This window comes from Mycteria americana, chromosome 3 (assembly GCF_035582795.1).
Source record: "Mycteria americana isolate JAX WOST 10 ecotype Jacksonville Zoo and Gardens chromosome 3, USCA_MyAme_1.0, whole genome shotgun sequence".
Taxonomy (NCBI): domain Eukaryota; kingdom Metazoa; phylum Chordata; class Aves; order Ciconiiformes; family Ciconiidae; genus Mycteria; species Mycteria americana.
This window is the reverse complement of record NC_134367.1, coordinates 74,476,504-74,499,387: the sequence shown is the minus strand read 5'-3', so window position 1 is coordinate 74,499,387 and position 22,884 is coordinate 74,476,504. Positions and strand designations below refer to the sequence as shown.

At 40.8% G+C, this 22,884-nt stretch overlaps 1 protein-coding gene across 11 annotated transcripts in view; it reads left to right on the top strand.

The window, feature by feature from the left end:
* Nucleotides 1-727: 727 nt before the first annotated feature.
* STXBP5 (syntaxin binding protein 5) overlaps nucleotides 728-22,884 on the top strand; it is a 115,663-nt gene continuing 93,506 nt past the window's right edge. For 9 of the 11 annotated variants that reach the window (XR_012775303.1, XM_075499051.1, XM_075499048.1 and 6 more), the window contains exons 1-2: nucleotides 1,058-1,779; nucleotides 3,562-3,659. Coding sequence is in view for 10 of the 11 variants with exons in the window: in XM_075499051.1 (XP_075355166.1) it covers nucleotides 1,627-1,779; nucleotides 3,562-3,659 (251 nt within the window). In the remaining variant the exon portion in view is untranslated. Of the gene's footprint in view, nucleotides 807-933; nucleotides 976-1,057; nucleotides 1,780-3,561; nucleotides 3,660-22,884 lie in introns of those variants that run through there. The other 2 variants (XM_075499041.1, XM_075499043.1) reach the window with 2 other exon arrangements.

Below are 22,884 nucleotides of genomic sequence, written 5' to 3'. Positions count from 1 at the left end.
CCAGCTCCGCAGTAGCCCTCGGTCCAACCGGTTTTGGCTACGACCAGCTAACGCTGCCAGCCCGGGGCCGCACCACCTGCGCAGCTCTCGCCCGCACGGCGGTTAGGGTGAGGGGTACGGGGGGCTCACACCCCTCCGTTAACCGTTACTGCCGTTGGCAGCGCTCCTCTCGCCTCGCCCCCAGCCCCGCCGCCGCTCCCCGCTCCGCCGGCCCCGGCGGGTGCCGCCCGCCGCACCGCCAGGCAGGGCCACAGGGAGGGAAACCGCCGGCGCTGCCCGGCCCTGGCTGACACCCGCCGCGACGTCCGGGCCGCCGCCGCCGCGGGATGAGGCGCAGCCCCTCACTCCGCAGCCGCCGGGCGATTTTCCGCGTGTAACCACGCGCGAAGCGCGGCTCCCTCCACGGCAGCCCGACTCCCCGGCAGCCGCCGTGCGCCTCCAGCGCCGTGCCAGAGGCGGGGACGGCGCTGCCCACGGCAGCCTCCGGCCGCCGCCACCACCTGTTACCTGCTCCCGCCTCCGCCTGGTCGGAGGCCAACACCCAGCTCACGCTCGGCGCGGTGCTCTCGTCGCCGCGCCGCGCCCCGCTCGCCCGCCGCCGCACCCCACCCGCACCCCCTACGCCGCCCCGGCCCTCACGCGGCGCGGCGCGGCGCGGCGCGGCGGGGGGGAGCCGACACGGCTACATCCGGGTGCCGGCGCTCCTAGCGCGCATGCGCGGCCACGCCGCCGCCGCTTCGAGGCAGGGCGCCGCGGTAGTCGCCTCCGCTGCTCCTCCCCGGGGCGCTGTGCTTCCGCGTTGTCAGGCAAGGGGGAGCGACCGTGAGGCGGGGGAGGCGCCCTCCGCGGCGGCAGGAGGAGGAGGAGGAGGAGGATGGTTGTGGGGGCGGGCGGCGGCAGCAGCCGCTGGCAGCAGCCGGCAGAAGCCCCGCTGGTGACTGGCTGGCGGCACACGCAGCTCTGAGGAGGCGGAGGGTGCCTGAGCCGAGCCGCGGGGCGGGCGCCTGCGAGGGGGGGAGAGACTGCGGCGGCGGCGGCGGGAGGGGACCGGCGCACTCACGCGCACACACACACACACACACACACACACACACGCACGCACGCAGAGACGGATGACGGCGGTGGCCGCGGCTGCCACGATGTGAGGCGGGCTGCGCGGGAAGACGCGGAGGCTCCGCGGAGAGGCAGCCCGCACACCCCCGGCGGCGGGAGGGGCGGCCGGGCCGGGGCGGGGCCGGCCGGGCCCGGGGCGCGCCGTGCGCCCCGGCGGGCGGGGCGCGGAGCGGCCGCGGGCGGCGAGTCTGGGACCGGCGGTGGCGGCGCTGGTGGGCTGACCGGCTCCTGTTTGCTTGGCTCCAGTCTCCGTCTCCGAGCCCGCGGGCCCCGATGAGGAGCGCCCCTGCGCTGCCGGACTGACCCTCGCCGCCCTCCCCGCGGACGAGGAGGAGCGCTGCCCCGCGGCGGAGAGCGCGGCGCCCCCGATCGCGGGCCGCCCCTGCACCGCCCTCCCGGCGGGGGCTCGTCTGCCGCCTGCGGGGCGGGCGTCGCGGCGCGGCGGGCGGCGGTGACAGCGGCAGCGCGGCGGCGGCGAGGCCGGGGGAGCGGGGAGCGCCGCCGCCGAAGACCATGAGGAAATTTAACATCAGGAAGGTGCTGGACGGCCTGACGGCGGTCTCCTCCGCCGCCTCGGCGTCGTCCGCCGCGCAGCAGCAGCAGGCGGGGAACCGGGAGACCGAAATCCAGGAGACGCTCCAGTCCGAGCACTTCCAGCTCTGCAAGGTGAATGAATGCTGCAGCCCCGAGCCGGCTGGCGGCCGGGGAAGGGGGCGCACCGCCGCGGTGGGCTCTGCGGGCTTTGCTTGTCGGTACCGACCCCGCCGAGCCTGCCCGCCGCTCCTGTTTACTTGTTTGGATTTATTATTTGGGGAGCGGGGGGAAGAAGGGAAGGAAGCGGTGGGTGTAGATGTACGGGTCTTGTTGGATTTCCGTGGTCATCTTTCCTGGAGAGTTTCAGGGTTTGTCGTGTAATATTGACTGTGTTCACGAAGGCTTCGTAGAAAGAGTGGGATGGATGGGGGAAGGAGCGATACCTAGCTGTAGTGCAGATCTGATTATCGCGGCATTTGAGTAGAAGCCTCTGCTAATGGGCCCGAAGGACAGGGGATCTGTCACTCTGCGTTATTTGGAAATGCATTTATCCTGTTCCTTTGCGCCTGAAAAAGGCTGTAGACGTTTGTGGTGGTTTCGCTGCAGTGTTGCCAAGTTGCCGATGCTGCTGTTGCAAATGTTCTCCAGAGACAGAGGAAAAGTTCCTGGTTTTCTTAATTTGCTTGTGCGTGATAGAATAACTGCAGTTTGTGTCTGCACACTTCAGAAAATGATGCAGCGAATTAATGCACCAGCTGTACCAAGAGCAATAAAAACTGATTTGAATATCAATACCCATTTTTTATCTTTACAATGCATCCATGGCCCAGCTTGATATGGATGAGCTTGTTTGTGGATTCTCCTCCTTGTTTTATCTAGTATTGCAGGCGTTTCTGCCACTTTTGCAAGTTGTTCACGAAGGACATGGAAAAGAGCAGAGCTGTTATCAGTTAGATTTTATTCACTGTGAAATACTGAGAGTTGCAGGGTACGCCTGCAACTTCAGTGAAGTAAAAGGAGTATATCAGAAGTTTTCTCTGCATTTATGAGGTCCTAAAATAACTGCTTTAAACTAAAAGTTTTGAATGGAAAAGCTAGCATTTGTGTGCCTTGTGTTGTGTATGTTTATAACAGAGAAAAGAGTAGGTGACTCTTTTTTTGTTATGTTCTCAATTCTGCTTAATTGCAGCCTGAGAAGTGTAGTGGAGTTATTGCATGGTCAATTACCAAATTAGTCTTGGCTAACCAAAAAGCTAAATGTGCCAATAGCTTCATGTTAAGAAAGAATCCTATAGTTGAGGGGTTTTTTTTCTTTTGTCTATTTTGGGGGCTGTTTTTTCCTCTTTGGAGGAAGCAGAGGGCGAGAGATTGGTTCTGTGGAGCTTGGTTTGTGTTTTTTCTTAACGTGCTGAGAGAGGTTGCACTGTCATGTGGGGCCTGTTGGATTGAAATTGAAGTGATTCTCAGAAAAGCAGGTCTAGTAATTTGTAATAGTTTCAATGACAAGTCTGGCTTTGTTGCCAAACTTCCTAGGAACATCTCAAATTTTAATAGTTTAGTGCCTTTGTTAGAGCTGAAAATAAGATTACTCAGAGAATGAGGTAGATGAAAAAAAAAAATGCTGAGTTGATCCAGTCTTTGTACAGAAGAAACGTAAGATTCAAGTTAAGTTTCAGTAGGTATGACTGCCACTTGATGATGAAGGATGAATGAGTAATTATGACTAAAAAAAAAATCTTTTATAATTGGTTCATGTAAGACAGCTGATTTTCTCAGTCTGTTGTTAAAATGCTTTGTAGTTCCTTTCTTAATTGTGATTAACACTGAATCCTGTTCCCTAACACACGATACTGATTCTGTTTATTTTTGGTCTGCTGCTTGACCCATCATTACTGCAATGCTCTGACTTGTTAGACTGTACGCCATGGTTTCCCCTATCAACCTTCAGCCTTGGCATTTGATCCTGTTCAGAAGATACTGGCCATCGGGACTCAGACTGGAGCACTAAGGCTGTATCCTTTTATATTCTGAAGTGGATTTAGTGCACCTCACGCAAGTGATGTTTTGATTCAGCTGCTGGAACCATTCAGAAGTCTGGTGGGAACCAGGTATGGAGGAGGGGAGAAAAAAGCTCGGTTTTCTGTTGGTGGGTGGCCTGGCTGTTCTGGTGGTTCTTTGTGTCAGTTCAGGTTGTATTAATGATGTGAGGTATGGCTGCTCAGTCCCCATTATCTCAAGGTAATGTATACATTTTGTAGAGGCTTACTAGTGTGCTGACAGTTTACAGCAGCTGACTGCAAATCTGAAGAGAGACCTGGGCTGAGCTCTCTTTTGTTGTTCTGCTATATCCTCTGGGATTGAAAAATTTTATGCTGTGTGGTGGGGTTTTTTGGGTTTTCTTTTTTTTTTTTTGTCTTGTTCTTGAGATAAGCTTTGTAATATTGTAGTTACCTGCTACTGCTTCTGTGTTGCCAAAAGATGGTTTCAAGTGGGGACACTAAAGGGTACAGGAATTGTATCTCACTAATAGTTTCCGAGCAACTGAGATGAGCAGAATGAATTTGTGGAATAAAGCACCAGTAACCCTGCTTCTTTTTGTTCGCTAAAAAGTGAACTACCCATATGTTTGTAGCCATATGGTACCATAGCCATATGGCACTATCCAAGCCATGTAATAACATATGTGTTTAAACTTTTATTTTTGAAAGAAGATGCCCTGTAGATTCTTTAATCCACAGTGCCATTACCCAAACCTTACTTTTCAGCAGAAGAGAATGAATTGAATTCTCTGTTGTCCTGAAATTGACTGAACTGTGACCTTTTTGGGGAAGGCTTAGGCCATCTTGCTAGAAAAATTGACTTAATCCTCTTTAAACTGTAGGTAAATCTCATCTTTTCCTTTTCCATTGCTGCTTATATTAGTCTGCAAGTAGACCTTTTTTTGTTTCCTTCTGTAACATCACTACTCTGTCTGTAAGGTTAATTGCCTTAAGAGGGTTGTCTTTTACAAGTTGAAAAATTAGAACTTCAGTATCAAATCCGAGGTTTAAAGAAGAGGCTGAAGTGAAGTAGCTTGTATGGTATCTATAATGATATCTATTATGAACTCCCAAGATCTCTTAATTCAAAGTATGAGTAACAGTAGTGACCACACAGTGCTCTTAATGCCCTATTTGAAACTACCCTTAACTCCATAAATTTTGGTTTAAAAAAGGTGATAAAGTTGATTTAAGTGAAGAATGAAGTATGGATGGGTGATGCTGTTAATTACTCTCATATTGGTAGAATAGATGAGAAAACAGAGAGACCTAAAAGTAAGGATTTGGGTTGGGGGAAAAGGAAAGATCAAAATGCACCTGTTTAGAGCTTACTCACCTGTAATTTTGGGCAACATGATGTTGCAGTTTGGGTAATGATGACTTGATAAAACCTGTTTACTGGCACTCATCTATGACTACACCTGTGAATTCTCAGAGTGTGAACTGAATTGCTTTCTAAATAATCGAGAGAAGTATTGCAAGATTGTGAGGGAAGAAACAGTTACTGTGAGAGGAAGCAGTAACATTGACAGAAAATGTATTTCCTAAGGGAAGGGAAGAAGTTTCATGCAGAGGCTGAAACATTTGTGCTCCCCTAACTTGATGAAGATGAATATGCTTCTCAGTACATTGATACAGATCTTCATTCTTGGAAGAACTGGTTAAAAGCCCTCAACCTTAGCTGGTAGGTTAGTCCTGTAACCCAACACACTGCAGAAGTTACATCTTCTGTGATTACTTGCTCTTTGGGATGGAGGAGTGCAGGCAGAAGGGGTAGACTCAGACATGTTCCCAATCTAAAACCAGCCTCTCGCCTTCTGCCTAGTGAAACAGGTTTGAAAATCACTCTTTGGGAAGGAGTGAAACTTGCAAGAAGTGCTTATTTCATTCTATTGCTCAAAGATAAAAACACAACGAAAAACTGCTTGTTGACCTACAGGATGCTTTACCTGCTAAGGTTTTTATGAACAATAAATTATGTGCAAGGATTCATTAAAGTGAGAGCCACTTACTCTTTAAAGCTGCGAAAGTGTTTTTAATTGAAATGAGGTGTGGACTAGAATGACTGACAGTCAGTAAAGAGGTATTCATTGAGAAGTAAATACTAAAAGTGGGAGAAAAGTCAATCCTCATTTTCTTCTGCATTCATGTTGTGAGAGTATGGAAGTAAAGGAATGATAATGCTTCTTTCATTGCCTACCAGCAGATGGGAGCTGGGTAGTAGTGTTTTCCTTGCATCTTCAAGTATAGGTGCATCTTGTCAAGCTTTCACTTCCTTCCTATTGCAAGTAAGTGATCTGAGGAATTGTGAAGCAAGTTTTTTTTTCGAAAAGATATTAAAGATAAAATATTCTTAAATCAAGGAATGAGCTAACCTGTTTTAGATTTCATTAATATGTGAAGAAATTAATATTCAGTCCTGATTGACTTCGGGCCATTTATCAGCTAACCTCTTTACAGAGTATGTTCTCTGTATTTGAGCAGTCTGCAATTCAGGTATTTTAACTTCAAAACCAGTATTGATTAGAACAGATTAATGTGAGCAGGAATTTTCTTAACCACACTCCCATCTCATTCTTCTTTACGAGGACTCTAACTGCTAGTGGAGGAACAGAGAGAATTTTAATACCCAGATACTAAATGTTGTCTCTAGTATTGATACAGTGACATGTAAAAATATAACTAAAGCTTTTTCTGAAGGACCAAAGTCTGTGGATACAAATATACTGGGAATTCACTGACTTTGTCTTTATCTCTAATTGATAAATATACTAAATAATGTCAACACTGTATTGAATTCTCTGAATCCACAAAGTAATTGTGAAAATGGAAATACCTAAACTATAGGTGGTGTGTTTCACTAATTGGATTAGAAGTAGAAGTACTACTCTGTGTTAATATTCTTTGTCCCTGATCCTAGGCTTGATGGGTTAAAATTGGAGGAGAGCATTGTGGAGTTGGTGACTTAGCGTGCCAGAGGCAGGGCTTTGCCATTCTGTGCCCATAAGCAGCAGTTGGTTCTAGATCTTGCAGTTTTAAGAGGGAGAGAAGTCCATAAAAATATTGAGACTGCTTTTAGTGTAAACCTTAAACCTTGGGAGTCACCCAAGTTACAGTTTGGGATTATTCACTAGCTTATCTTGAGCGGTGTATCCCTTGTGTTCCTTTAAAAAAAAAAACCTTGATTCTACTTCCAGGGTTACATAGAAATATTTCTAACTCTGATTTAGCTAGGAGACTTAAAAGCAAGTGTTTCTGAGGCAAGCTGGTATTGCTCAGGTATTATCCTTAATTAGAGAAGTTATTTTGTGCCCTCCATAGAAAGGAACATTTTGAGCAATTAGTAACAAAGGCTCTGTTCTTCTGTTTTGAGCTATGGACAAAAACTTGATTCCTTTACTGTGTGTGAGGGGAAAGTTACAAAGTATATAGCTTAGTAGGATACAAAGCTTGGAGAGAGGTCAGATGCTGGACGTGCTACTCTTGACTATAGAACAGCTAGCTGATGTGACCATTTCCCTGACATCAGGATCTGTTGAAAATAGTTAAGCCATTTGATTCTGTTTTCTGTACTGCAGGGGAAATTGAATGATGAGGTAGACACAAGAGCAGAAGCACAGCGCTGTGTGACATAAAATCTTAAATTTCTTTATCTTGCATACACCCATGCTAATCTGCTCATGCCGATCCAGTTGTTCCTCTGAGTTCGTGGTGCTGATCAGAGGACACTCGTTCCAGCTGGTTGAGATGTTTGAGTCTTGGCTGGTGGTCTGGCTCTTATGTGTGACAATTCTGCCTCAGGCTCACCCTTCTGCACAGTGCTGGGTGTTTGTGGATGTATTCCCCACAAGGAGCAATTGTGCTTGTTACTGATTTCAACTGCAATGGTCAGTGTAAGCTGCTGGTGGCCTCATTTGTCACTGCAGGCCAATCTCTTTGACTTTCTTCATACTTAAAGGGATTTAGCAGTTGTTACCAGGGTGGCTTTCACCTTTTGATCTCCTGTCCCAAATGCGTTAGATATCAAGTAGTTAAAAGTTAGTTCATCTATGCTTTGCTTCTTTCCTGTGCATACCCAAACCATTACAGCAGGACAAACAGTCCATAGTTTTTTATGAAGTTTTGTGCGTAATTCTGTGCTTTGTTTTCCCAGCAGATATAAAAACCTTCTAATGAGCTAGAGTTGAGTATATGTACTCAGGGTTTAACTTGCCTGAATGGTGTAATTGGGTAGACTTCACCCTGTGACATCCTGGCAGTGTTCAGTATCATAAGTAGTAGCCCTGCTTCCATGCTGTCCATTGTTTTCACTCTTCTGCTTAAAAGTCCCTCTAGAAGTCAAATGTGACCTGAACAGCATAGCATTAAACTGTAAAGAGGTTTGAGAAAGGTGAAATGGCCTTTTTTAGGATTTGTCTGTCTTTAGGATGATGTTTCCTCAAAACTTTAGTTTACTAATTGTACAGGGCTGTGGACTTAATAGTTGGCTGAGCTTTTTTGTTTGCCTTTATAGGAGGTAGAATAAGCTTTGAAGCTAAAGCAGAAAATTTAAAGGAAATCTCCTGCTCCCTGCTGGTTAACTGCTCCATAGTAAACAAGTTTCTTCAGTTTTCTGTGCTTTAATTTCTCAATAGCAAAACTAGGACAGTATATCAAATGAGATGTATTTTGATTGCCTGCCAATATGAATGCAATATCTTTATTGGTGCTTCATGCCTTAAAAATACTCATTTGCAGCTTGGAGCTCAGTCTCTTTCTTGATAGAGAGAATTCTAAAAAGGAAGACCATTTCCACTAGAAATTCTTGAGAATAAAGGAATGAAGGAACTTATTCTACACCTGTAGAATAAGTGTTGTGCCTTCCACACAGACCAAATTATGCCTAGGACTCTTTATTCCCGAGCAGAATAGGTTCTTTAATTAAAATTTGGGGTTGTTTTCTGTTGCAAACCCAGTTCACAGGAAGGAGAAAAATTAGATTGTTCGTCATTCTGTCATTAAATATCTGAAGATCCCAATCACTCTGAATGTCAGCATCTGTTCATTTCCCCCCATTCTTTTCAGCCATAAAAGATGACTTTTATGTAAGCAATGGCTGAAGTTTTCATATTTGAGGCATATAAAACTTGCTTTCTGTGACTTCCATTCTCTGGCCTTTGTGAGAAGAACTCACAACTGTTATTCTTTGATCAAAATAGCTCAAAGCTTGGATGTGTGGTTCCATGCAGTCAGTTTCTGATTAAATGTTTATGTTGCTGCATCTGGGTAGTTTTGCTGTACATGTATACCAAAAACTTCAAGCAATTCAGTGAATTCTCTGAAGCTCTAACAAAATTCCATTTCAAACTTGTGATGTTTTTATATCCAGTAAAAATGCTTTTCCTTTGGATCATTCAGACTATGAAAGGCAGTCTGGGTTTTTTTTCCTCTCACTGAAACATCAGCTTGAGGTGGTTTTGGGTTTTGGTGGTTTTTTTAAGTAGCTCTACACCTGCTCTTTCTCCCTTCTGGAGGAAGGGCAGTAGGGCAACAGCTGGAGTTGTGTTTACAGTATGCAGAGCAAAGATTTCAGTTCTTCAAACTGAGCATCTAACTGAAGTTGGCACAGCTTCAAGTGGGAGACTGGATCAGGTGAACTTGGGAGGTCCTTTCCAACCTAAATTATTCTGTGACTATACCAAAGTTGAACTAAACTACTGTTTTGTGAATTGTCAGGTTTGTTTTGGCATTTGTACACTGAAGAGAATAGTCTCAACCTTTGCCAACGTTCTTCTGGGCTTCAAACAAATATTCCTGTTTTGGGAAGAGTACACTGGTAAAGCTACTAAAAATATTGCAATAGTGTCATGCCAGAGAGACTCTGTGATTATCTGTTAATAAGAAAATGTTTATTGGCTACCTTGCCACCCAGTTCACATGGAGTAGTTTAAACAAGAAAACTATTTTGCTTAAAACATACATTAATCTTACCATATTTCCGTTTCTTTTAATACTACCACATTTCTTATCATATCTTCCAGCACTTAGTTCATGTGGGTATCATTAGCTCTCTCTTACATTGTTCTTTCAGTGAAAAATCCCCATCCTCTAAATGAAGAAAATCAACTACCTTGGATATTCTGAAATGAAATAAGGCCAAAATGCCATGATGAAACATGTAACTCTTAAAACTGTATGGAATTACAGCAAGTTAATCCTACACAGAGAAAGCTATGACTGAGTTCTTCATAATGAAATAGGATGGTGTGCTTTTTTAAATCCATGGTTACACTTGTTGGGAGACTTGGTGATACTTTCATCAAAGCAAGAAAATTGAATGGGTCTTTGATGTATTATCGCATATACTGTAGTTCTACTAAACAGCTTTTAGTAGCAATTGCTTTTGTTCAAAAATACCTGAACTATAACTGTATTAAATATCATACTGTAATTTACAAAAATGAACTTTAGAATGAAAACTTTTCTTCCCTGTAGCTATTTTACTGACAGAGTAGTAGCCTAATGGATATAGCCTTGCCAGCTTCAAACTTGCTGGGTCATAGTGAGCTTGGGGAAGGAAACGTCTTTGGAAAGCATGCAAAGCTTGCAAGGCTGCAGGTGTTACTGTAGCACTAGCATGGCCTGTTTCCTTGTACCTCCTAGCCATTTGTGAAACACTGAGGTGGTATGGATTGTGTGATCTGATGTTGTTGGGGTAAAATGTAACAGGGAATTGAACAGCTGGGACCCAGCTTAGGCTTTCAGGCTTCTGGTACAGTGCTCTCAATTCACTAGGCTCTTAATTTGACGTTTTACTGAATTTGTTCTTTCTCAGTCACTGTGGAAGGGCTTTTAGAACTGAAGTAGCATTATTGCTGCAGGAGAAGAAAGAGCAGTTTCAGTAAAGTCATGTCTGAAAAAGTAGAAACAACTCACGATTTGAGATGTGATAAAGAAAGCTTGAAAGTACAAATCAAGATTGCAAACCCTTCCTAACAAAACTTCCTGTTTGGCAGAAATTTTGTAACTGCATTAGACTTCCTCTAAGTGTCCAGGTCTCTATTTTTACAAAGGTTTCACAAGTCAAAGAGAAGTGTTCTTACACATTACCTTTAAGGTGACTAGAAGTGCCCTCAGTTATTTTTGTGTTTCCTATTACACTTCTACAACTGTTTTTTGTTTCTCAGTTTAATGGAACAGTAAAACCCCGTGTTATTTATCAGGGTTCCCATAGCACATCTATTTTTGTAGGGTTATCTATGTAGAAGCTCAGTGAAAAACAGAATAAAACTTGTGAATTATTACATTCTATATGAAGTTAAACAAAACTGGAGGATACAGATTTTGGGAACAGTTCACTTTGTCCTTAATCTTAGCTATCTGGTAATGGTTTTACATTTTGAAAAAAATGAGTCCTTAGCAGTTTTGAGAGAGTTAATTCTGCAGCAGGTCTTTTAATCTCTTGGGTCTTCTCTTTTCCTCTTGCTGCTCTTGATGTGGCCTATCCTGGAGTGTACCATCAAACTGATCATTATAATTTTTTTGAAAAATGCAGATTCTTAATCCTGCAAAGTACACCTGGTTAAGTAGACAAGACTCTACTTCTCCAGAGATCTAATTCTTTGACATGAAGTGTATTTATTTGTTTGCTGGCCTGAGGAAGAAGTTTGTGGTACTTGTGAACCAAAACCACATATGAGAGCACATTGCTTACCCACTGTCAGTATGCTGTCTTTCAGCAGCTTTTGAAGTTATCTTATTTTGCTGAACTGTAAGTTTAAATTGTGGTATCATAATTGGTACTTGAATGCTGACAACATAGCCTCTTAGTATTCTGAGGTGATTAGTATTAGGTGATAACTTAAATGACCTTTTTCATGTCAATGCTTCTGTCATAGGCACTTGATAATACAGCTTACATGTTTATCAAAGGGAACACTAAGTTACTACTTCTGTTGACTTCCAGTGCAAATACAGGTGAAGGTCTAATGACATAATTTAAATTTCTGGCAGTGATATTTGTATCACTGAATTTAGGCATAGTTTAAAATTATGAAGGTCTTGGAAATAGCTAAAACTGAAATATTTCACTAGTGAGGACTGTGGGAGAGTGGTATAATTCCTTATTTAGTAGATTTCTAAAATATGTAGCAATTCTGTCAGCCTCTGGAGACTCATACTGAATCCTGATTCATCTTGATTTTTACAGTGCTTTAATTAAATTACTTTTTCTGTGGCTATCATTTAGCCTGATCTGACACGTTCATGTTCAGTTTAAGACTCTCTGCCACGAATGAGAACCATTTTGTTTTACAGTTAAAATATCTCCTTGGTAAGAGATTCTAAAACTGCTTTTATATCTGAGATCTGTACAACTTGATAACAGCCTTGGTCTGCGTACTAGTTGTCCTAACTTAATCACTTTGTGCAAAGACTTAGTCTATTTTGAATCCCTAAGCTTCTCTTAAAAAAAAAAATTCTAGTTATTGATATACTTGTATTGAGACAGCTATATCAATTGCTGAATTAAGATTGATTCTAATATTGTATTAGTAAAAATTTTTCACTGAAGTTCAGGAATATATATTCCCTAGTCATTTGTCTGCAGTAGTTCTACGCTGCATCAGTGGTTCTGTACTTACAGAGTTTTCATTTGCTTTGAATTTTATCTTTATCTTAAGTATCAAGAATAGCGAAAGTAGGTGAAACTTGAAATGTGTGTCTGCTAGTATAGAAAACAAAGTGCAAGATTAAATGCTTTGAATGCTAGGTTATGCTGATTGAGCTAATTAAAACATGTGAAAATGAAATTTTTCATAATAACAATGATGCTGATCTTGTAATACTTGAAAAAGTGCAGTCTGAAGTGTTGCAGTTTGCAAAATCAGTTACTTGATCACTGTTCTACAGAGAGAAGTTTATAGCTTGATGGAAATAACTAAAGGCTACTTTATTCATTTTACTGAATGTCATGGGATTTTGTTTCATAAGTGCCTTAAAGGTAATAACAAAACCTTGTTTTTGTTTGGGTAACTTGATGCTTAATTTCCTTCTAAAATTGAGATAATTGCAGTGACCATGGCTTCCATGTCCAGAATAAGTCTTAGCCTGTCCCACTCAAACCAGACAGTGTTCATAAGAGCAATACTGGTGGAGAGAAGAGGTTAGTTCTCCAAGAAAGCTGTAGACCAAACTCACCCTTTTGAGGTATCTCCCATGGATTCTCTGAAGAACTAATTGTCTTTTCCTTCTCCTATATTCTTGTGAAAAGTCTTCACAAGAGCTGTTTTAACTCTGGAAACCAGGGAACTAAAGAAAGGATGCAGATCCAAAGGAAGCAAGGCCTTTGTACTTCTGCTTAGCAAGCTATTTTATTTTGTGTGATTCATGCCATTTCAAGCCAGGGATTGCATTGCATAGCCTCTTGAAGGTGCTTCCAGGTTTATACTCTGATGTGTTCGATTAACATTATTAGCTCTTCGGTTCATGTTAAGATTATATTTAACGCTTCAAGAGTAGCCAACTAAAGAGGTAATCCAGCTGGTATCCACTATTTTTTATAACCTTTTCTACTGAAGGTCCTGCCTCTTCCCCACCTAGTAACACCAACTTGTAGTCAGCAGCAGCAGATGGAAAAAAGCAATTTGCATTTTTCTACTTGCTCATTAGGGAAAAAGAATAGAATGCTAATTTTTTGTGATAACTTAATGTTAAATTGGTAGCATTAGTGTGCCTGTAACTTTTTTAGCATATGCTCTATCCAGTCTTACTACCTTGTTAAACAGAGCAGATGTTCATCTTCACAGTTGAAAAACATTCTTGACTGAACTTTGTAGTGTTGATATTAGAAGTACACTTACTAAGCTTTAGTGATGCTTATTAATATGCGGAATGGGCTGCATAGCAATAACTTGCCTGGCATTCCCTTTTATATGTGTTCCAAACTTGTGCAGTGAACTGGTGCAATGAGATTAGCTTCACAGCCGCCCTTAAATGTCAAATAAAAAGGAAAGCCACCCAAAAAAGCCCCAATAAACTTCCATTTAAGTGACTAAATACGATGAGATTTCTTGCTGGGATGGTGAATTTCCCTTAATTCTTTAAAATCATTAGGTGGGAAATATAACACTTTGGAAAGAAATCCTGGTGAGTTTCTAAGCTGGAAAAGAGAGATCGGTTAGCCTACCTCTTTAAAGTCCACAATCTTATTAGTAATGTCCCCATGTTTTCATAAGGGCTGCTGGTCAAAGGTAATAGTATTCTAATAGCAGCCACTCACAAAGAATACTACCATTTTCTTAAACTTGTTTTGTACTTACTTCTCTATCTTTCAGTTAAAAAAAACTGAACAAAAACAGGTCCAAAAACTTTTTTCAATTACCCACAGTATATGTGGCTGCATAGGACTTGGCTGTTGTACTTTGTTTTCTTTCAGACATTGCCCATGGAAATACTGTGAACATAGTCCCAATTATGTTAATAGTCAAAGGAATAGTAAAAAAAAAGAAAAAGTAAAATAGAATGGGATTTATACATGCTTTAGAGGATGCTGTGAGGAAGAGGGAGCAAATGTTAACTTTTATAATATTGTTTCTTTTCTTAAGTGAGTAGCGAAGGACAAAAACTACTTAACTTTTGAACTATAACAGTTTAAAAGAACTGTGGTTTTGTTGGGTTTTGGTTTGGGTTTTTTTTCCATATGAACTCTGTCAATAACTTCCAGATCAAATAAATGCTGCTCTTGGTAAAAAGAAAAAAAAATGTGGGGAGGAGGTGGCATTTCCTGAACAAACTTTACTGACTTTTGATCATCTATTCTTTCTGCTGGCAATTCCCAGTGGGAGAAGCAGCACATCAGAAGGTGCTAACAGTGAAGTTTGGTTACAAAATATTTAGGAACTGCAGTTTTGCATTTTAGCATATCACAACCAGAAGCAGTTCCAGTACTTCGTGATAGTCTTGTTTTGTGTAACTGACAGTGCATTCTGTCATTTCCAGACCAGGTTTTTTGATGTTTGTGCAGCCTATTTTACCTCCTGTAGTTTTCTGTAGATAAACTGACTGAAACTTAGTAAACATATCTCTTTTTAATGCAGGAAAGTTACCTGTAATGCATTCAGGTGTAGTATTAGTGCTAACAGCTGTAAAGGACCCTGTTACAGCAGTTTGCAAATACAGCTCTAGAGAAATAAAAACTTAACTTCTACAGATCTGCAAGTACATAGGCATCACAGCTGGTGCATAGCTATAATTGGAGACCTAAGTGATTAATATCTGAATGCATCAGTATCTGTTTGGTCCCCTACTTTGCAGCAGAACTGACTTGTATTTGCTGCAGACTTTGTTTAAAGCTAGCTCTGTTTTAGTACCAGAGATTAGAATTCCAAAGGGGACAGAAGTGTGATAGTGTGTGGTTTAAATGTGAATAAATGGTAGTCGCTAAAAGAGTTGTCTTGATAGGTTTTCTCCATTATAAAATAGCTAAAAATGAGGCTGTTGTTATTCTTGCACCTGAGGGTAAGGTTGTCTGCCTTGGCATAATAAGGACTAGAGGTGATCACTGTCACCAGTTCCTCTGGCAAAATAGGAGCTGCCTGCATTTCATTTCAGTAGACCGAAGTTGTAGAAATCCTTACTGTTTTGTTAAGGTTATGGACAGGCTCTTCTCCCTTAAGTGCTCAAAAATGACCCTAATTTATCTGTGTCTAGTGCATCCTGGCCTGGGCAGAATACTTACAGACTAGCTGTTACCTTAGCGCAACCCTCTTAAAGAAGGATGGTTTCTAAAACCGGGGGGAGGGAGGTGTTTTGTTGTTGCTGACCTACAGGCTTTCATAACTTGCTTAAAGTTGGGTTGTCCTTTACAGATGTAGTCTTCCTCTATTTTCAAGACTGACGGGGGGGGGGGGGGGGAGGGGGGCAGAGGCAATCAATTCCTAGTCAGGCTGCAGAAACTTAGGAGACACTACTTCAATTCCAAGAATACTACTTAAATGTTTCATTTGAAAGTTTTGTGTATAACTTCATAGTAATTCACCTGTCTGAATTCAAGCTGATATTTACATGAGATATGTATAATACTTTGTGTATTGTATATTTAGAAACATTTGATGTACTATATTATATGTAATATAATCAATATATTAAAGAAAAATAGGATTCGCTTGAACTAGGTCTTTGCTGAGACATAAAGATCACAGCAGTCAAAGTACAAAGCTTCAAATTGGTAGATAAGTGGATATGTATTTTCTCTGAACCAACTACTGAAACTTGGGTTTTTGATGTTTTTACCAAAGCTGCCCAACAAACTTGGAGCAGCATGGTGAACAAAAAAGCATCATTTTGCTGTCATATAGAACAATGGTGTGTCCACATTTTGAGTCCTGCGTTTTCCTGCTTTCTGCATTTTAAGTGGTATAGATTTAGAGGAGGGAAACTAGAATTATTGAGAACAGAGTGGCTGCCTTGCAGGAGGATTAACAATGCTTGGTCTCCTCAGTTTAGAGAGGAGGAGAAGGGGTAAATATGATCAAGGGTTGTAAAATCAAGAGGACACTGGTTAAAATGCATGCTGAGCTGTCATTTAGCAAATTTGCAGTGCAAAAACTAGGGGACGTTCACTAAAGTACTATTAGACTGATTTAAAAGAGATAAAAAGCAATTTTTAGTTTGAATATAGTGAATAGTGAAATTCTAGAATTTGTGGGTGTGAGAGATGGTGTTGGCAGGCTGTACTGGTGCATTCGGGAGGGGAATGGACAAACTCACAGACAACAGCTCCATAAGCAAATACTAAAGAGACTAGACTGGGGTTTGTCCTCTAACATACCTAATCCACCAGGAGTGTTTGCCGCCTATTCCCTTTCCACTCCCAAACAAAAAACTGGCCAGGCTTGTGTGCTTTCCTTAAATAACGTTGATTGCTGCTGTAGGAGACAATGCTGAGCTGCACGGACCTCTGGCTTGAGTCCGTATGGTGGCTCCTGTGTTCTTAGTCTGGCTGATTCCTGTCAGAGGAAGGAATTCCTTAACTATGAAGTTGTTCAACAGTATGATGGCATAAACTTCTTCATTTCAACTCAGTACTTCACATTGTAATCATTTTTATAAACACAACTTAAAATTTTCTCAGCTTCTATGGTTTGTTAGCAAGGAAATAATCTTTGCTGCTTAAGCAAAATTTATCAGATGCCTGAACAGTTGATGAAAGCATTTCGGTGGTATGGTAAAATATAAAATGTCAACAGTGTTGGTGTGGTGTAGTGGTGAGTTTTAACATCAAGGAAGCTGGCGTGAAAACTCGAGTGTGGTAATCACACTGTGGTCTGATAATATTCTCTGCCTTCGCTTTTTGTCTGTGGTGGAGGTCACTTGCAATTAGAACAGAGTGCTGGGCAAGTTCAGAAAACAATGGTCTTGAGTAAGTTTTAAAGGGGAAAAACTGCTTTGTGCCATTCTTCAAATGTTGTAGCGTGCTATTATAGTAGTTGTACCCAGTTTGACAAAGATGATGCTACTAACGCTTGCTGTTCTAATCTACAGAGTAATGGATTGGCGTTTTTAGCAATATAATCACATCTGCTGTAGGAAAGCTCATTCAAAGATGCTGTTCTTGCAAAATATTCCTGAAATTATATTTAGTGTCAAACTTAAAATTAGCAGATTTCAGTTATAAAACAGGTAAAATACTTAAAAGCATAGTTTGAAAATTTTGTCCCCATAGTTTGTTCTACAAAAAAAAACCCCAAAAGTAGAGAATACTCTGTATTCTAAAAGTTCTCATTGTCTGCTATAGTACAGTAAAAGCCTATAACTGTAAATTATACAAATGTACTTAATTTGGGGGGAGTTCACTTCTGATGAAATTAAACTCAGTTGGGGATACTTGTTATTAGGGTTGTCTTAGTGTATTAATGGAGAATCTTTAAAAATGATCAGTGTAATTGCATTCTGTATGAGTGATACTGAATCATTATAAATATATTATTTTCAGCTCCTAATAAGAACTTTTACAAATATTTAGTAGTCTAAAGTTTCTTAATAGCTCAGTGTTGGTCACAGCTATTTGGTATGTTACTTTTCTGGTGGGGTTTTTTTTTTTTTTGAAGGAGTACTAATAAATGCCATTCAGCATACTAATTTTTGTTGATGTTAGACTGATACATCCATTCCAGTCAATCATGGTGTTTTTTAGTAAAACAGACTTCATCCTGGGTTTGTACAACAGGCCACTAGTTAATGTTCCTTTTTTTCACTTGTATTTGAGGAGCTTATATGAAGCGATTTTTCCTTTTATAGTTACTATTTTGAATTATTGGAAATTATTGGTTAATAGAAATAATCTCTGCTTGTCTTTTGAAACCTAGTTAGTCTGTCTTAAACATATGCAATTTTCAGTGTCTGTACGTGACTGATTTCTTTTTCTTACTAAAATATTTTTCAAAAATACTATTTTACGGTTTTTGGGTGTGCTTTAGTACAGTGCTGTTTCTGGTAGAGTTAATTGTAGATCTTGTCCATGAATAGTTTCCAAGAATGTATCCATCCTAGAAGAGGCCATCTTGGGTGGTCTGGGGCGAATGATTTAACTCTTTTCTCTTTCTCCTCTGCTTCAAGAGGATGGAGTTTGTGTATGTATGTGGCTTGTGAGGAGGGATAAGGCTTGATTCCATTGAAATGGTTTTGTCCTGACTGTGCAGCCTTGTTACTGCACAGTGAGTTTGCAGACTACCTGTTCTCTGCAGACTCACCGAGTTTAGAGTCAAGCAGACTCAGAATGTGTGTGGGGATTTGTAGGTGATTCTTGATTAAACGGGCTACTTCGTTGGGAACCTGGGCATTCACAGGAAAAAATGAGTAGTAATCAGGTTTAAGGTTGCAGTGCTAGTATATCAGTCAGGGTTTTTTTATAGTCCTTTGTTGCAAAAGAAGTTGGGATGCTTTGCAAGCAAAACACTTCCAGACTTGTAATGCTTCAAAGAATTAAAGTGAATCTGCGTGCAGTTGACCAGTAAAGATTCTCTTTCTGTAAGGGGAAATACACTTAGCTTTTTCTCTTAATACATATGTGACTTGAATTTAGCTCTGGTGGAATTCTTTACCATCAGGAAGTCTAATGCTTTTCTTGAAATGTTTTGGTTTGGTTTTTTTTTTTTTTAATTCACACAGAGCTACTGACCACTGTAAATATACAACGGGATTATTTGTTCCTGTTTAAGATTGTCATTCTGCTATGCTAACATTTGAAAGAAGAAATAAACTTTGAATGGTACCTTGTAAAGATGGTATTTATTCTCTTCAAACTTTTCTAGCCAAATCTTGGAAACAATAGTTTTCCCCTGTGTGGTGTTGGTTTTTTTTTTTCTTTCTTTCTAGTAAATGTTTAAGAGGAGCATCACAGGTGATTTAGTCTGACAGATACCAATTTAAATGCTTACTACTCCAGCTTATATCTGAGCCTTCTGCATTTTTACTCTTCACCATGCAGACCATATATAAAACTACCATGTGCTGCAACTTCTAGTGAGTTGTCGTAGCTGGCTGAGAGTTACATTGCTGGTTTCTTCTTATTTTGTGATGGAAGGTGTTACAGAAGTGAACTTTCAAAACTAATTAATTTCATTTTCTTTATTGCTGAGTAGAAAAAGCTATCTGACCCTCAAAACATTAAAGCAAATGTTTTAGTCAAAACATTTTAAGCACTGAATTACACTGTGTCAGTGCAGGTTCTCCTGACTCAAAGCAGGTCTGAACTGACTAGGCTAAAATGCCATGTTAATTTTAATGGTCCAAATCTGCTGCTTAGAACCTATCTTGAGGTTGGATGAAGAGTCTTGTTCCAGACAATACTTTTCCTTTGTCTGAGGCCCTGGATAATTTTGTGTTAACGGCATTTCTGAAGCGCTGTTTTCCACAGCTGGAAATTTCCCTAGAGAAGGTGGGAAACCCTGTATATTTGACATCTGTAACTTCAGACTTTGACATTAAAACCCCAAAGCTCTGGACTGTGTTGATAGTCTACCTCAAACAGTGAGTGTTTGGGGTTTTTTAATGTCTTTTTTTAAATTTTATTTGTGGGGGTAGTACCGTGACTAGTGATGATGGTAGAGGTTACTTTTTTTGGAAGATGTATGGTTGCTAGGTTTTTAAAATACTTTTATCTTTTAACTAAGCAGCAGCCATTTCACTCTCTTGGAGTGGTTCTCCTGTGTAAATAAGTGGCTGAGGATTCCAGTGGGAACCAAATTGCTTAAAAAGTCCAAAATTCCTTAGTTTTGTACTTTAGCAACTGTCATTTTGAAGGTAATTTTTTTTGAGGAATCTGGCTCTATTTCTCTTCAAGTACATCTTTGTGCACACTTGCTCTTTACCTTGCTTTCTTTTTACCATTTAAAAAAAGGGGGAGGAACAGTGGAAGTGTGAATGTCTTCTCTTAGCATTTGGGGAGCCAGGGTAGTTGTGAAGGAGACAGCAGCACTGTGTGGAAAGGAAAACCTCTGCTCTGTTTCTGCAGCCTTTCCTTGACTATGCAGCAAGTGTAGACAAATGCTCAGCTTTCTTTACCCCCCTGACCCTTTCCTCACTCCTAATAAATCAGAGGTCAAACTATTAAATTTCAGTGCATGTATTTTAAGACCATCTTATTCTTGCAGAATTATTGGTAGATATTTCAGTTAAGCTACAGGATTGTGAAGGAACCTTGGAAGTGCTGAGCGCCATAAACAGGTATAGCTCTGCATCTTTGAAGGGCTTGAAACCATGATTTGCCGTGTATAAATTCCTTTGCCGTGTATAACAATTCCTTCAAGCTATCATATGAGGAGAATGGGGTTCCCCTTCCCTTGGAAGCGGAACAGTTTGTTATAGGAAGTGAGTTGTAATATATGGATAGTCATTATTTTGGATACTTCTATCTACAGGAAAGAAACAGACATTTTATCTGTGAAACCTGCTATCATATGGCTCTATCTTGTAGTATAATTACCTGCATGTTGTAACTTTTGAAATGTTTCCTGTGCTTGCAGCATTTCATACAGAGCCTCTATTTTTAGGATGTTGAGGTAATGCTGCCACCTTTCCTCTCTGATAGGATATGGGCCTAATCTGGGTTTCTCCTCTCTTCTCAGCTTCCTATTTTCCTAAAACTTACAGCAAAGTATTATCTGCAAGACTTCTTCCCTTCTGTCAAAGTTGATCAAAATAATTTTGATCAGCCTCAGAAATTACTAGCAGGTGACAAACAAGTAAAACATTCTTGTAATAGCAGGGCAGATGAGCACTGCCTGAAGTATCAGACATTACTTGGAATCTGACAGGAACTGGAAGAGCACAAGGCTGAAAGATGAGCAGATTCTCTAAAGCATCAAAAAAAAAAAACCTCACTAAAGCTAGATTTGCAAGGTAATACTTTCCCTCATCTAGTAAAGTGGCTACTAGAAAAACAGCAGGAAAGATGCATAGGAGAACTACCTTGGATTGTGCTCTTCTGTTGATGATCTGTTTTCCATCCTTTTGCAGTCTTAAACTGGGCTGTGGGTACTTGGAAATCTCATAACACTGTCTGAATTATCCCCTTCCCAGTGCTAATAAAAGCTATTTGTTTCTGACATCCACAGCCTGTACAAAACAGTAGCTCTGTGTTTATACTGTCATGGTAACTCCTTAGCACTGTCGAGTGGTGCATTTCTTGGGGCTGAAGAAAGGACCTATCTGAAGTCCTCAAGTACACTGAGAAAGAGGAAACTACAGGTTCTAAGGTGGCATCTGCAGCAACTCTAAAAATAAGAGTTAAGGTGGAATGGGTAGCGTTATTTTTAATGCTATGCTTCACATTTTAATAATATTGAAGAACTGTGTGTTTTAATGCCAGTTTTTTTTAATCTGGCAACTTAATTTAGGTTTTTGTAATGACCATTTATCTCTTTTTGACACTAATTTAAAATAAAATTTAAGCTAAATAATGCAAAATGTTTACTAAGGATGTTGAGATAGTGCATAAACTTTTAAAAATAAATGACTATAATCGTGTAAGGAGATATGAATTAAGGTTGCATAAGCAACTTCTAGGGACAATGTCAACCTTTTAATAGTCCATCTCAGGTTGGATTTCTGGTAAACACAAGCCACAAAAATACCACCTCATGCAACACTGATACACAGCTATTTTTGTGGTGTGAAATGGAGCTATGTGTAATAGCACAAATGTCTGGACAAAATAGCTGACTAAAATTACAGATATTTCAACAAAACATGGTAATCATTCTTAATATTTTGGCATGTAATATACTATTTTTCCGAGTTCTATGAAAAGCACAAAAAATTTAAGAAACATTCTGAGTAGGAGCTAGCTTTGCATATTAAAAATAAGAATTCCAGCTCCAAGGTACCCCTTGTTTATGTGAGGACATAGTTTCTACTTTTGATTTTGGTGGAAGAGTGCCATCTACTGAATTGCTTGATTTGTATCTTAGTTTTTCATTTGTGGTGGTAATTTTGAGCAAACGTTCTATAAAATTGTCACTACTACTTTGATAGTAGTGAAATAGTAAGTTTCTCAGTTCCTTTGGTGATTTGCAAAACTAAAAACTATGCTCTAGTGGAACCTGGGGAGGCTTAAAATAAAATTGAAGACACTGTTCTTAAAAGACTACATTGCAAAACACTTAGAGTAGCAATGAGAAGGTAGTTATTGGTGGCTCATATGTTTGAGGCTAATTTTAAAAATCTTAAGTGCTATTTTGAATGGAGAAGATTTAAGATGTCTCTCTACTTACGCCTTTGAGCAGACTTAAGGGAAACTCTCTCCTGAGACCTATTTATTGCATTATGTTTGAATTAGGATTTAGGCATTGCTAGCTGAAATATTTAAAAAGCAATAGCAGCAGTACTGCTTGTGAACATCACTTTGGGTATTTGAAAGATCTTCCAGCTTGTGACCACTACCACTATGAGTCTGGGGACAGATTGTCATGTCAAGTTGGTATAGACAGAGAGGTAAACTTGTATCTACCACCTCGATTTGGGGTCTAAGTTCCTACTTTTTGTCTATATAATGGAAGTGTTCGTACTTCTAATCTGTGACACTCAGCACTTCAGCAGGGGACTTTGCTGGTAAATACTTCAAAAAGGCTGCATAAGCAAAAAACATGCTATACCTGCATCACTGTATTGATAAAACTCCTAGTGATGAACTAAACTTTCTCTAAAAGAGTGTACGGAA